The sequence below is a fragment of the Belonocnema kinseyi genome, chromosome 2, assembly GCF_010883055.1.
Source record: "Belonocnema kinseyi isolate 2016_QV_RU_SX_M_011 chromosome 2, B_treatae_v1, whole genome shotgun sequence".
Lineage (NCBI taxonomy): Eukaryota > Metazoa > Arthropoda > Insecta > Hymenoptera > Cynipidae > Belonocnema > Belonocnema kinseyi.
Genome location: NC_046658.1, coordinates 82,118,399 through 82,130,786, shown reverse-complemented (window position 1 = coordinate 82,130,786; position 12,388 = coordinate 82,118,399). Strand labels below are relative to the sequence as shown.

The 12,388-nt window shown below is 30.0% G+C and overlaps 1 protein-coding gene across 1 annotated transcript in view; it reads right to left on the bottom strand.

The window, feature by feature from the left end:
* Window positions 1-9,731: 9,731 nt before the first annotated feature.
* The window catches only part of LOC117168504, a 17,670-nt gene continuing 15,013 nt past the window's right edge, over window positions 9,732-12,388 (bottom strand). The window contains exons 3-4 of the mRNA XM_033354218.1: window positions 12,018-12,134; window positions 9,732-9,897 (exon numbers count right to left, since the gene is read on the bottom strand). Of these exons, the coding sequence (XP_033210109.1) occupies window positions 9,732-9,897; window positions 12,018-12,134 (283 nt within the window). The remainder of the gene's footprint in view (window positions 9,898-12,017; window positions 12,135-12,388) is intronic.

The following is a 12,388-nucleotide window of genomic DNA, read 5'->3' as shown; positions in this document are numbered from 1 at the left end:
ACTAAATATTCTAAGTATCTTTCGAAATGATTCTTATTTTTTTAATTCTTAAATTTGTTTGAAAAATTAAAAAAATTGCCTTAACGTCTTTCAGATTTCTCTTCAATATTTTTTTCAAATCTTATGAAAATATCTATAAAAATAACCATTAAGAAAATCAAGTTTTTTGAAATAAAAAAAATTAAGATTTTTCTTAGAACTTATGAAAAATTTTGATATTCTATTGTAACATTTTTAAATTCTTAAAAAACCTCTAAACTGTTTGTTTAAAATCATTTTGAATATCCAATTTGTTTTAAATTTGTTTCAATCTGTTTCCGTTTTATATTTACTCTTGATCCTTTTTACAAATTTTCTATTTTTATTCTGAATATCTTATAGACTTACTAGAGTTTTCCTAAAAGTTTGTAATCTGAAGAGATTGAAAGTGTTTGCTTAGTATCGTCTACATTTTTTTTTATTTCAGGAAATAGTTTTCAATGGAAACTTTGCTAGCATCTTGAAAAATTTTTTGATTCTCTTGACAATTTTGAAAGTTCTCAACAAGTTTTTTTCTAATTTTTGAAAAATCTACATTTTCTTTACAAATTTTGTTATAATTGTTTTAAAATCTCTTAGATCTTTAGGTTCTAAAAGCTTTACCACTTAAAATATACCTTTTAAAATAAAACTTAAATCATTACAAATTTTTACAAAAAACTTTTTCTTCGTAATGAAAGTTTTTGATTATCAATGTCGAATTTTTTGTAACACGGTACCGACAGTGTGTATACTTCGTAATGAAGGCATTCTAAGTTTTCGTCTGTAACTTGCACTTTATCGTTTGTTAAAAGATGAGAAAAAGTTTCAGAAATTATAATGTAGTAGTAAAATGTCATGGTATAATTATGTTTTAATATTAACAAATCATTTATAGTAAAATTGTTCTATTCTATATATAACATTTAAAAAGATTCAGAAATAAACTTCATCGTGGAATAAAATTACTTATTTGGTGATTTATTATATTTATGGTACAGGAACTTCCTAATCTTTATTAACAGATAAGCTAACAGACAATATCCACTAAAAGTCATAATCACGCAATATCGCATCTAATGATATCAATGTATGCAAAACCTCGACAATAAATGTTTTTAAGAAAAAATTATTAAAAATCGTGAAATTTTAAAGTTATTAATTTAAAAGTCATTATTATATGTTTCTATCTAAGAACACTATCAAACAAATTTGTCAATGCTTCTACTTAAACTTTTTTACACTAAAAAAATTAAATTAAAATCACAGTACAATCACATTCACATACAAGAAGTTGTAATTACAAGCAGAAAAAATGTTTCCATCAATGATCCAAATGATATTCGTGAAAAAAATACAATTAGTAATAATATTTCTCTGTTAACAAACTATTTACTAGGAAAAAAGTATATTTGCGTCTGTGATGAGAAAAGTATGAGAAATCGAGATTTTACCTGAACGAAAAGTGAAGTTCTATGAAGCATTTTTGAGGTCTGAAGTTTTACACAGCGTGACATGTGTTTTCCCCATACTTTTAGTATTCGCCGGCAGTTGCTAAGAACTCTCAGGAAAGAGCGGTAAGGCGCAAAGAACGGTAAATAACTTTAATGTTCGAGAGCACAAGTTTTCAGAGCCCTTTCTTTTCTTCTATAAAATTCTGCACACTCCTTGGCTACCCGCACCCAATACTCCGTTACACCACGTTCACAGAGTGTATGAACGTGGAGAAGTTCGTCAAACGACAAGCCAAGGTATTTCTTGGCATCTCATCAAATTCACATTCAACATACGCTCTTCTTGTCGAGTTTCCTCCCAACACATTCAATATTCTCGCCTCCCGCTCAACGCTAAATGCAACGGCACATACACATAATTAGCTGCGCGAGGGCTTGGATGGAAAAAAGTAGGTCGTTCCTCCAAGAGGATGATCGACAGGCTAGACTATAATGACGCAACGCTTGGGGATGGGGTGGAACGGTAATCAGATAGCATGAAGCTTTTCAGCAGAAGAATATATTACACTTTTATTTAGATGGGATCAAATGAATGTGCCTCTTATTTTCTACCTTCAATATATTAGGAATAATACACTAAGGAGAAAATCCCACTCTAGAACCTTTTTAGAATTTCTGAAACAAAAAATTATCAATAAAATGTTGACTCTTTTTAATCAATCCAAGAATATTTAGAAACATTTCAATATACTTGAAGAGCATTAAACAGTATTTTGTTCCAGAACCTATTATATTTAAGAGTATTCTATAATGTTTCGGCACATTCCAAAGCCTTTCACATCATTCTAAAAAAATCCAAAATATTTTCTATGATTTAATAATGCTGAAGAAAAATCAGTCAAAGTAGGCAAAATGCTCCTTTAAAAAAGGGGTTCGTATCTCATTAAGTCCTCAACCTGAGCTCAAATTAAACTTTAGCAAATTGAAAAACCTTTAGACAGCAATCCCTTTATCAATCAGATCACACCATTTCATTCTCTCTTGCCGACTTCATTGCTAGTTTTTCAGTGTGAAAATTGCCATTTTTTCTCTTCTACGTTCAAATATCTCGGTATCCTGTTGTATAGACAAAATGTGGACAATGATTATGTTTTTAAGATATCAAAATCCTTCCAGATAACCTAGCCTGGTCTTTGGATACATATTTTATCGGTCTTTGCTAATCCCGAACATCTTTGCATTTTGCATTTTGCATTATAAAAATAGAGTTTTCTTCGATTTTGTAATACACATAAAATTGTCATTTTTTATTCATTTAATCTGTTGTTCTAAATTTTTCTAGAAGTAGTTTAAAAGTTTTGTCGGAGTACATGCTCATTAGGGTGCTTCAAAAACATTTTTTATAGACGGCGACAGCCCTCTTAATTTTTTCCAAATTGGAAAAAAATATAAAATGCATATTTTTTATTGATCCAAATTTTGATTTTAACAGGTGCCCTCGAGCAAACAATTCTACTATCAGGATATGGGCTTGTCACCTCTAATATAATTCGACAGTACCCCAAATAGTACCACTACATCCAAGAATAACAATTCTGAACGAAACGTAAGGTGTTTTTAGAATGTACAGCTTTTACAAATTGAAATGAGTTTTGTCAATTTTTGTTCACCTGTGCTCTCTTCTAAATTTTAATACGTCGCTCCGATTGGTATCAAGTAATAAAGAAAAGTCGAGATTTAAAGAAAATGTTGAACGGAAGAAAAAAATTGTCAATAGATTTTTCCACAAATTATTGAAAATTTCTTTTTGATGAAAAAGGGTTACTGAGAATTTTCTGAAAATGGTCTTTTTCTAGGAAATTCTCAAAAATGAAAATACACATTGTGTTAAAAGCTTTTGTTCAAAATTACATTTTTTATGGTAGCAGTACATGGCATTTCAGACAGAAATATTGTATATGGTGTATATATAGTGTAAAGTATTATATATAATATTAATTTGTTTTATACATTTTTTGTATAAAACAAATGAATATTATGTATAAGACTTGACACTATATATAAACTATGTATAATTTTCCGCCTGGGTTAACAAACAAAAAACATAAATTTTGTTATTTACCGCTACAATTTGATTTTTTTTTCTATTCCAATTTTTTCAGGATTTTGAGAAACTTCGTGCAAGATATTTCCCATGTGGCCCTAATAAACTAGGAAGATTTCTGGTCAGATCCGGGCCGGGCTACCCCTAGTTAGACTACATGGCTAGGAACTGGTCGGGAACCGACCGGGCTACATTTGTTCTTAAATCACCAAATCGGGAGTCCTCCAATTACTATCCAAGCCCCGGTTACATTATATGGTCGGGAGCCAACCGGGCACTAGTCGGGATTCTTTCTTTTTTAAAAATTACAAACCTTTCAAAAGACATAACATGACCAAATACTTACTGACTAATGCTAGAAGAATTATTGATTGAAAGTTCGACAGCAGAATTGTTATATCGTGCATTTTTTAGCCTGATCCTTGTCATTTTTTACGATCAGCGCACGCTCAAATCTGGAGATTTCCGGTCGTGACCCTGGCGCATCCATAATTTGATTTTTAGCGGGACTTTCTAGAGCCCATGAAATTCTAATTTTAAAACTATAACTTAATCTTTCCAAAACTAAATTAATTTTTATTAAACTTTCACCCCTTGCATATATAATGAGTAATTTAACATTTCGAGGGGCGATCATAAATTCCATTTTTATGGAACCCGACATGATAAGCTTCGGACAATTTTTCTCTTTTTCATAACCGGAAGCATCTTTTCAATCAAACTTTTTGGCATCATTGAAGCAATGCTTCAGCTCGAAAGTAAAACTTTGTTTAGTTGCAATTTCGAGCTTACACTATGTTTAAAAAAATGTTTTTTATGTTTTTTTACACAATTGCCATTTTTCATTTACTCCCTTTTCCTTTCCACCCTTAATTAATCAATAGCAAATAACTATAAATATATTATAAAATAAAATACAAAAATTAAGAAAATTAGTTACAATTATGACGTTCATATTCATAAGTAAATACCAATATTAATTACAGCATCAAGTTCCATCGTAATTTGAACTACTAATTGGGCGACTGTATCAAAAATTAATGTTAGTCGCCATTAAACATTTATCTCATTAGAACTGCAATGTAAACTATCAACAAATAAGCAAACATTAAATCCAGTACTGCAGTAAATTGGAAGTTAAACTGCGACTTTCGTAGCGAAGTGTATGGGCCACAAATTTCATGCGAGAATGGAAACAGTGCGCGGGACAAGTTTCTTGTTGAGGAAGACTGCAATGCATGCAAGTTTTGGAATAGAGAGTTCTACATGAACTTATATAGCTAGATCATTGCACGCATACATATAAGCAAATCCATAAATGTAGCGCACGTGGATTTCCAAGATTCTCAAAACTTCATCATCTTTTGCATTCTTTCAATCTCGGATATCAACTTGAAGATTCAACTCTCGAGAGAGTCCTTACAACTGAGAACAGAGACTCGAATCTTTTTCTTTAAATCTTTTTATTAGATTTTGTTTGAACATGTATCTTCAGTAAAGTGGCTTTCTAAATTTTTTCTCTCTTTCTGTCCCCAGCCACCCCCAACTCTAATCGTTGAAAGGAGGGGGTAGATAAACAATTTTTATGCTCTCTTAAATAGGGATACTTGATCAATACCATTTATCATTTAAGACATTTTAAAGTTTGCAAGTAGCTCGAAAATTAGGATACCGGGTAAAATTAGTAATACCTACAAATATTTGTATCAATATTCAATGAAATAATCATAAATGAATGAATAAATAAGAACTCATGCACAAATGATTAAAAATTATTTTTTTTAGCTGATAATCAATTTTTTGAACTAAACATTTAAATATTCAATTTCTGGTTGAAAATTGATAATTTTTAAAATAAAAATTCAACTACAGTCAAAGCTGGATTTAAAGTGAATTTTGGGACTGAACGTGACATTAATCCAGAATCTCGGAACTATTTTTTCTCTCCTGTTTATTACCTTACTTGTTTCTCTCTGTGTTGTGACGCTTGATTGAGCACCGATTATTCTCCCGCAGCTCCTCTTACCCTTACCCGCAGCGCGGCGACAATTCTCATAAACATTAAATCCACAAACACTAATTTAAGGTTTGACTGTATTTAGTTGGAAGTTCATACATTTTAATGAAAATTTGTCTTTTTTGGTAACAAATTAATCTTCTTGATTTAAAATACAACTATTTTCTTGTAGATGCATGTACACTTAGTTGAAAATTCGTCTTCCTTAATTAATTTGTTTTGGCTGAAGATTCAATAATTTGACTATTTATTTTTAAAAATCAACAATTTTGTGGAAATCTCGTTTGTCTCATAAAATTTAATTTTTAAAATGAAAATTTAACTATTTCCTTTTCGGTTAAAAATTAATATTTTTCAGCTGGAAATGCAATTGATTTATTGAAAAATAATTTTTTTTGTTTAGGATTGATCAGTTTAACTGTTAATTTATTTCTTTCGTTAAAAATGTGACTTTTTTTGTCAATAATTACCTTTTATGTTCAAAAATTAAGTTTTCCAGCTGAAAATGTAACTATTTTATTTTTTGTTAAAAATAGATATTTATAAGAGAAATTTAATTATTTAGGTTAAAACTGTTGTATTTTTATTTTTTTAAATTGTCCTTTTTGGTAGAAAATTGATCTTTTTTGTTGATAATTTAAACATTTGGTCAGAAGTTTATGTATTTTGTTAAATGTTCGTCTTTTTCGGTGTAAAGTAAAAGTTTTGTTTAAAGATTCAACTTAATGGTTAAAAATTATTCAGTCTCAGTTATGCATACAAGTAGTTTATTACAAATTAAAACTATTTGGTTAAAGTAATGTTTTCTTTATTTGGTGTTATAAAATTTGTTGATTAAAATACCAACTATAATATTTTTTGTTGAAAAATCTTGTTTGATGTTAACAATTAAAATCTTCGGTTAAAAGTTAAAGCTTAAAATTTATCCTTTTGGTTGAAATTTTGAACAATTTGTTGAAAATTAGTTTTTTAGTAGGTAAATAAATTTTAAAAAATTCCAACTATTAGATTTTTGTTTGAAAATTGATCTTGCTTGATTGAAAGTTTTACTACACTGAAACTCTTCTATTGCGCCGGTAGCGGAGCTGACAGAGGGTGGGATTAAATCTGTTGTAGCCCCCTCCGTTTTTGTTTATTCACACCTGACTGCTCGCCTGACCACCACAGGCATTCGGAAACCCCGCGCAATCCACGGTAAACCTACCTGCGGCGCGGCGTCAATTCTCGGAATGACTATAGAAGGAAGGGCTATTGAAGAGTCTCAGTGCATTCAGTTTAGGATTCAAGTTTTTTGTTGAAAATTAAATTTTTCATTGAATTTAACTGTAAGGAACTAAAATGATTCGACTGACGGTGCCTGCAAAAAATAGGCTTATTACACCTATAAAAAATGTTCTGGAACAAAAAAAGCCGTTACATACATATACATGAAAATTTAGTTAGACCAAACAAATTTTCATTCATTCAAGAAAATATTTGATAGATAGAATACATTTTTTTGCGAAATCAACGAAATACACTATCTTTGAAAAAGTTTGGTTAAAAAACCTAATAACTGCCGTCTTTAGGTTAAGTTTTTGCTAAAATTTTGTTTTAGAGAAGGTGAAAATTGATTTGAATAACGGTAATCCTTTTTTTTATAAAATCGGAATTTAGTTGGATAGACGCTTTTTTTACTCTATTTCTGTAAATATGAAGCAATTCGAAGCATCCGTTTGTTAGTAATACGAGAAAAGGCGTTTTAAATTAATTTTCAAGTTTTTAAAATAAAGCTTGGTTTAAAAAACTTGCAAAGGATTGGGAAATTATAAAGCGGATAAAATATATAACATTTCACCTCGTTTCACCTTAAATATATTATTTTTATTAAATGGGTTACTATAAATCATTAAATTATAGTCTAACTGTATTCCAATAATTAAAACGAAGAAAACATATAATTTATTTAATTACATACAATAGAATTTGTACATTTTTTACGTCTGACTATGTTAAAATGGATTTTGATGCACCCAATATTTTTATTGCCATTCTTACAGCACCTAAAAAACTTAAAAAACACGAAATTTGAAAAAATTCTCTAGATACTCTAGGTACATTGTGGAAAATAAATATTTGGGGCTATTACCATTTTATTAGTAAAGCATTTTTATAATTGAGAATATTTGTTATTTTACATATAAAAATATTTATAATATATCAGTGAAACTTGAAATATTGGAATTGCAACATACACTACAAACAGAAATGATTTACAAATGTTTTAAAGAAACCTAATTTTGATAATATGGACGTGACCATTTTTCCTCGTAGTAGCAGAAAAGTTAATAAAATTCGGCATCTTATAAACACAAGTTGAAGGCAAAATGCCAATTTTATACAAAATATATTGCAAAAAATTTTTAATTTTGGCGTTTTGGAAAAATCGGAATAGCTCTGGAAATAATAAAATTTTTTGGAAGATCTCGAGCTCATTTTAAAGATAATTCTCCATAGTATTTGTCCAGATTATTAAAATTTTTATGGTATTTTTTCCCTGGATTTTACCTTGGATTCAAGTTGGTGCAAAAAGTCGCTCTTTCTCAAATAAATTGTACCTACCACATGATCATAAAAATTAAAAACAGTAATATTTGTATAAATATTACTAATATTTATTGTAATATAATAAATAGTGTAATTCACTAGAATATAATAGAATGCCCCTAGAGTACCATAAGCCAGAATGTAGAGAAAGTTTTTTGTTAAATATCTTAATAATTTATAAAATTACTTTGGTCATCTGACATAAAATAGTATTCAGAGCTTTTAAAAATATTCGTTCTACTATTCGTCTGCTTTTCGTAATGTTTTTCAAGGAGAGGAAGTGATGAGAAATGGGGAGAGGGAAAGAAGGAGAAGAAAGGGGAAGCAACGTACGCAAAAATAGAGAAAAAGAGAAGGAACGAGGAAAGGGAAAGTGGGATACTGATGGGAAATGAGGAAAAGAAAATTAAGGGAAGTGAAGGGGAATCAGAAAAGGACAGGGAAAGTAAGGGAAACTGAGTGAAGCGGGAGTAGGGAAAATTAGAGGAGGGAAATCAGGTAGTTGAAGTAAAAAATGTGTGTGTATGTCAGAGAATGTAGAGGAAATTATTCAAAATTATTATAGTCAGATGAAAGGAAGTGAGGGATGTGGAAGGGAATTAGGGAAGGAGCGTATAAGCTGAGGAAGCAAGAAGAGGGGGAAGTAGAGGGGGAAGTAGAGGAGGAAGAATTTGATGAAGTCAGGGCGCGGCACCTACTTTGACGTCTTTTTCGTTCTACTTTGGGTATGAAATAATTTTTAAAAAGAACTTTAGTTTTTCTTTAGTGTTTCGTAGCCCTGTACAGAAACCCTTATAGATTCGCCCTAGTGTCCTTCTGCCTGTCCTAACTTTTCTTAGGAAGGGAATTATGAGAATAGAGGAGGAGGAACTACAGAAAGTGAGGATAGGGCAAGTATGGGGTTGTCGGAGAAGGAGAACCTATCATGACTATAGTGTGAGAGGGAAAGTAAGTGGTTAGGGGTAGTAGATCGAAGTGACAGTGAAAGTGAAGAGAGGGGACTTACGTAAAGGTATGTGGTGTGACATGAAAGAGAGGGGAACCTTTAGGGAGAAAGGAATATTGAGAAAGAGAGGGTCAAAAGTAAGTTAAAGGGAGTGGAGGAAATAAATTAATACGCTGACATAGGATAGGATAAAAGTGCGGAAAGACGCAGGAGGATAGGGAAAGAAAAGAGATTTAAACAACTTTATCAACGTCTTAATAGGCTACAAAGCCATTCTTTGCAGGCAAATGATGTCTACTTTTACTAATTTATTAAAGATCTATTTAAAAAGTAATAGCCCCAATTTCACAACTTCTTGGCAACTATCCATAAACAGAATTGATTTTTTGGACTTAAATATTAATTCCTGAAGCGTAAACCATGCTATACAGTTTAAAGTAAAGCCTTGTAGTTGCAGCCATCAGTCGTGTGTATCCATGCTTAAACAGCTCAAGTGTTTGGGTAAACCGTATTTACGTGGTAGACTTGCTTACCCATGGTGGCTTGCCAAGACTCGAAATGGGTCTTCAAATAAGGCGCCGATGCTTGTTATTAAAGGAAAAGTCCTTAGGGAAATGTGATTTGGGTAAATGATTCCAAGGGCGATTCGATGCAATCCGGATAAGTTAGAATACAGTTACCACCAGACCTTCCTAATCGTTCAGCGTCCTGATACAATTTGCTAATGCTCCGGTGACTCGAATAACCAGTCTCCGGTAAATCTTCCGAGGGCCTACACAAATCAATCTTCATTGATTACCAATAATATTAAACTAATAACCTCAATCCAGCTTAGACAAGTATGAAAATTAAAAATATTTTTATTACAAAGACTTATTATAAAATATTTCATGCACATTTTGTAAAATACAATTCGCAATTATTTAAAATATGTCTCTTATTACTCATTATTTTCTTTCAACAACAAAATATATTTAAAAAATCACTATTCGTAACGTACCAGAACAATATTGTTTCAAAAATTGATACGAAAAAACTACAATTTTCTCCATCTTCAGCAAATACAAATTGTTCTGATAATTTACATCTACGTTAAATAAGAAGTATTACTTTTCATATTTATAAACTGTACCATTTATCCCGGAAAGGAATACATTTTCAGGAATTACGGACAAAAACGGTTTACCTAATAGTGATTGTTTTAGCAGTTCAAAATTAGTTTTAAAAAAATACTTGAAAAATTATCACTTATCAAATAAAAATAATTCATGTTGAAAAAATACAGCAAAATACCATCTTAAATATTAATTATACATAAAAGTGCTATTTCGAATTTTTAGTCCATTTTCCAGACACGAAAAATAATCAGTAATTCTTTTTTCAACTTTTCCGAAAACTGAGCCTTTCCCATTTAAAATCCTATGTCAATTTCAAGAGCCCAGGGGCACGAGTTAATGTTGAACGATTTGAAAAAAAACTAGAAATTTCTGTGTTAGCAAAGATAACAAATTTGGGAGGGGGCAGCATTCACAAAAAATATAAATTCGAACTTTAAAAATTAAAAAACACCTTGCCTAATATTTTCGAATTTGGACATTTAAAGCCAAATCTTTAGGTTTAAGACATCACAATTTAAACTATTTTAGAATTTCGCATTCCAAATTAATTTAAAAATGAAATTAGAAAATTGTTACAATTCATAAATATATTTTTAATATGTATTATATCATTTAGTAACAAGTAACATTCAAAGTGATTAGCTAGATTTTTTAAGAAAAAATTTGGTTTATTATAAAACAAAAATGACTGTCATCTTCACTGTTCAAGATTTAAGAATTTTAAATGTTTTAAACCTTTAAAATCTTATTACCCTAAAACTTTAAAAACTTCATGCTTTTTAATTGAAAACTTCTCAAATTACGAAATTCAAACTTAAAGTGTTAAAAATCAAACTATTCTAAAATGAATTAATGAATCCGAAGACTATTATTATCAATATTACTGGAATGATCCTTTAATAATAATAATAACTAATGGTTTATTCTCAATTATGTTTCTTCATAAACAATGTATATTGATAATTTTATTCAAAATTAGGTTGATTCATATACTGCTTTTTCGAAACACGTTATACTACTATCGTAGACTATACAGCAATGTACAATGTGTTTTAACATTTTTAAATACAAATTGCTTATTATTTTTAATCTAGATCAATAATGGGAAAAATGATAAATTAGTCTAAAATAATCAGCGAAAAATCAATATAAATTTAACAGTCCTGTTAATCTTATTCAATCAAAATACTCGTATTCCGGCTTTGTAGCTTTGGTGTCGTGAGAACTTTCAAGTGGTATTGATCTTTTGATTACTGTTAAACAGTATCTACTGTTTCCTCGAGCTGCCTTCTAACGGTAATGATTGAGGTCAAAAGCTATTATTAATAGAGCTTACCATTTTCAGTGTTTACTGGTGTTTTTGAGAATGAATATTATCCTTGAAATCTTTCTTCGCGGAATTCAAATTTTGAACAACTTTATAAATACATTTTCAATCCCTCCCAATTAATTGTTCAATCTAAATAAAAGTTGAATTGGTAAAAGTATGTATTTAATCATTAAAACAATAATTTTAGAAGTGGAATAACATTAATTAACTAATAAACATGAATTCATTATTTGAGTGTATGATAGAAACTAATTTTCTAATTGCTCTAGGGTAGCTTCTACTGAAGATGTAATTAATTTATCTTATTATTGTTGTAATTACTCTTTCTGGAATTAAACTTCACTAAAGCAATATAATTCCTTTGAGAATTATATATTACATTTTGCACAAGCAAAATCTGCTGTTAATTAAATACTGACAGGGGTTGCAAAAAGTATTTCTTACGTAAGAAGCAAATGAATAATATCCTCAACTATGTCCTGACTACTCCTCGCTAAGGGGGTCTCGGCTAGCTCACAAATTGTACGTAGAAGGCACTCTCTTCCATTTGGCCAACCACTTCTGTGAAAAGAAAAAAAATACATCTAGTTTTCCACATCGTTTACTTTAAATCAAATAAAGTTTCTAGGTAAATTATCCCTATTGAGATGAAATTGTTTCAAAATGATTGCATGAAAAATTTTTATTCCTAAGAAGGGTTGTCGAAAAGTTGAACACATTAATTCCCAGTAATTTTTCACTTTTCATTTGAATCATACAGTTTTTTCTTCTTTTAGAAATTATAAAGAAAGAGTTTCTAAATATTTTTTATATAA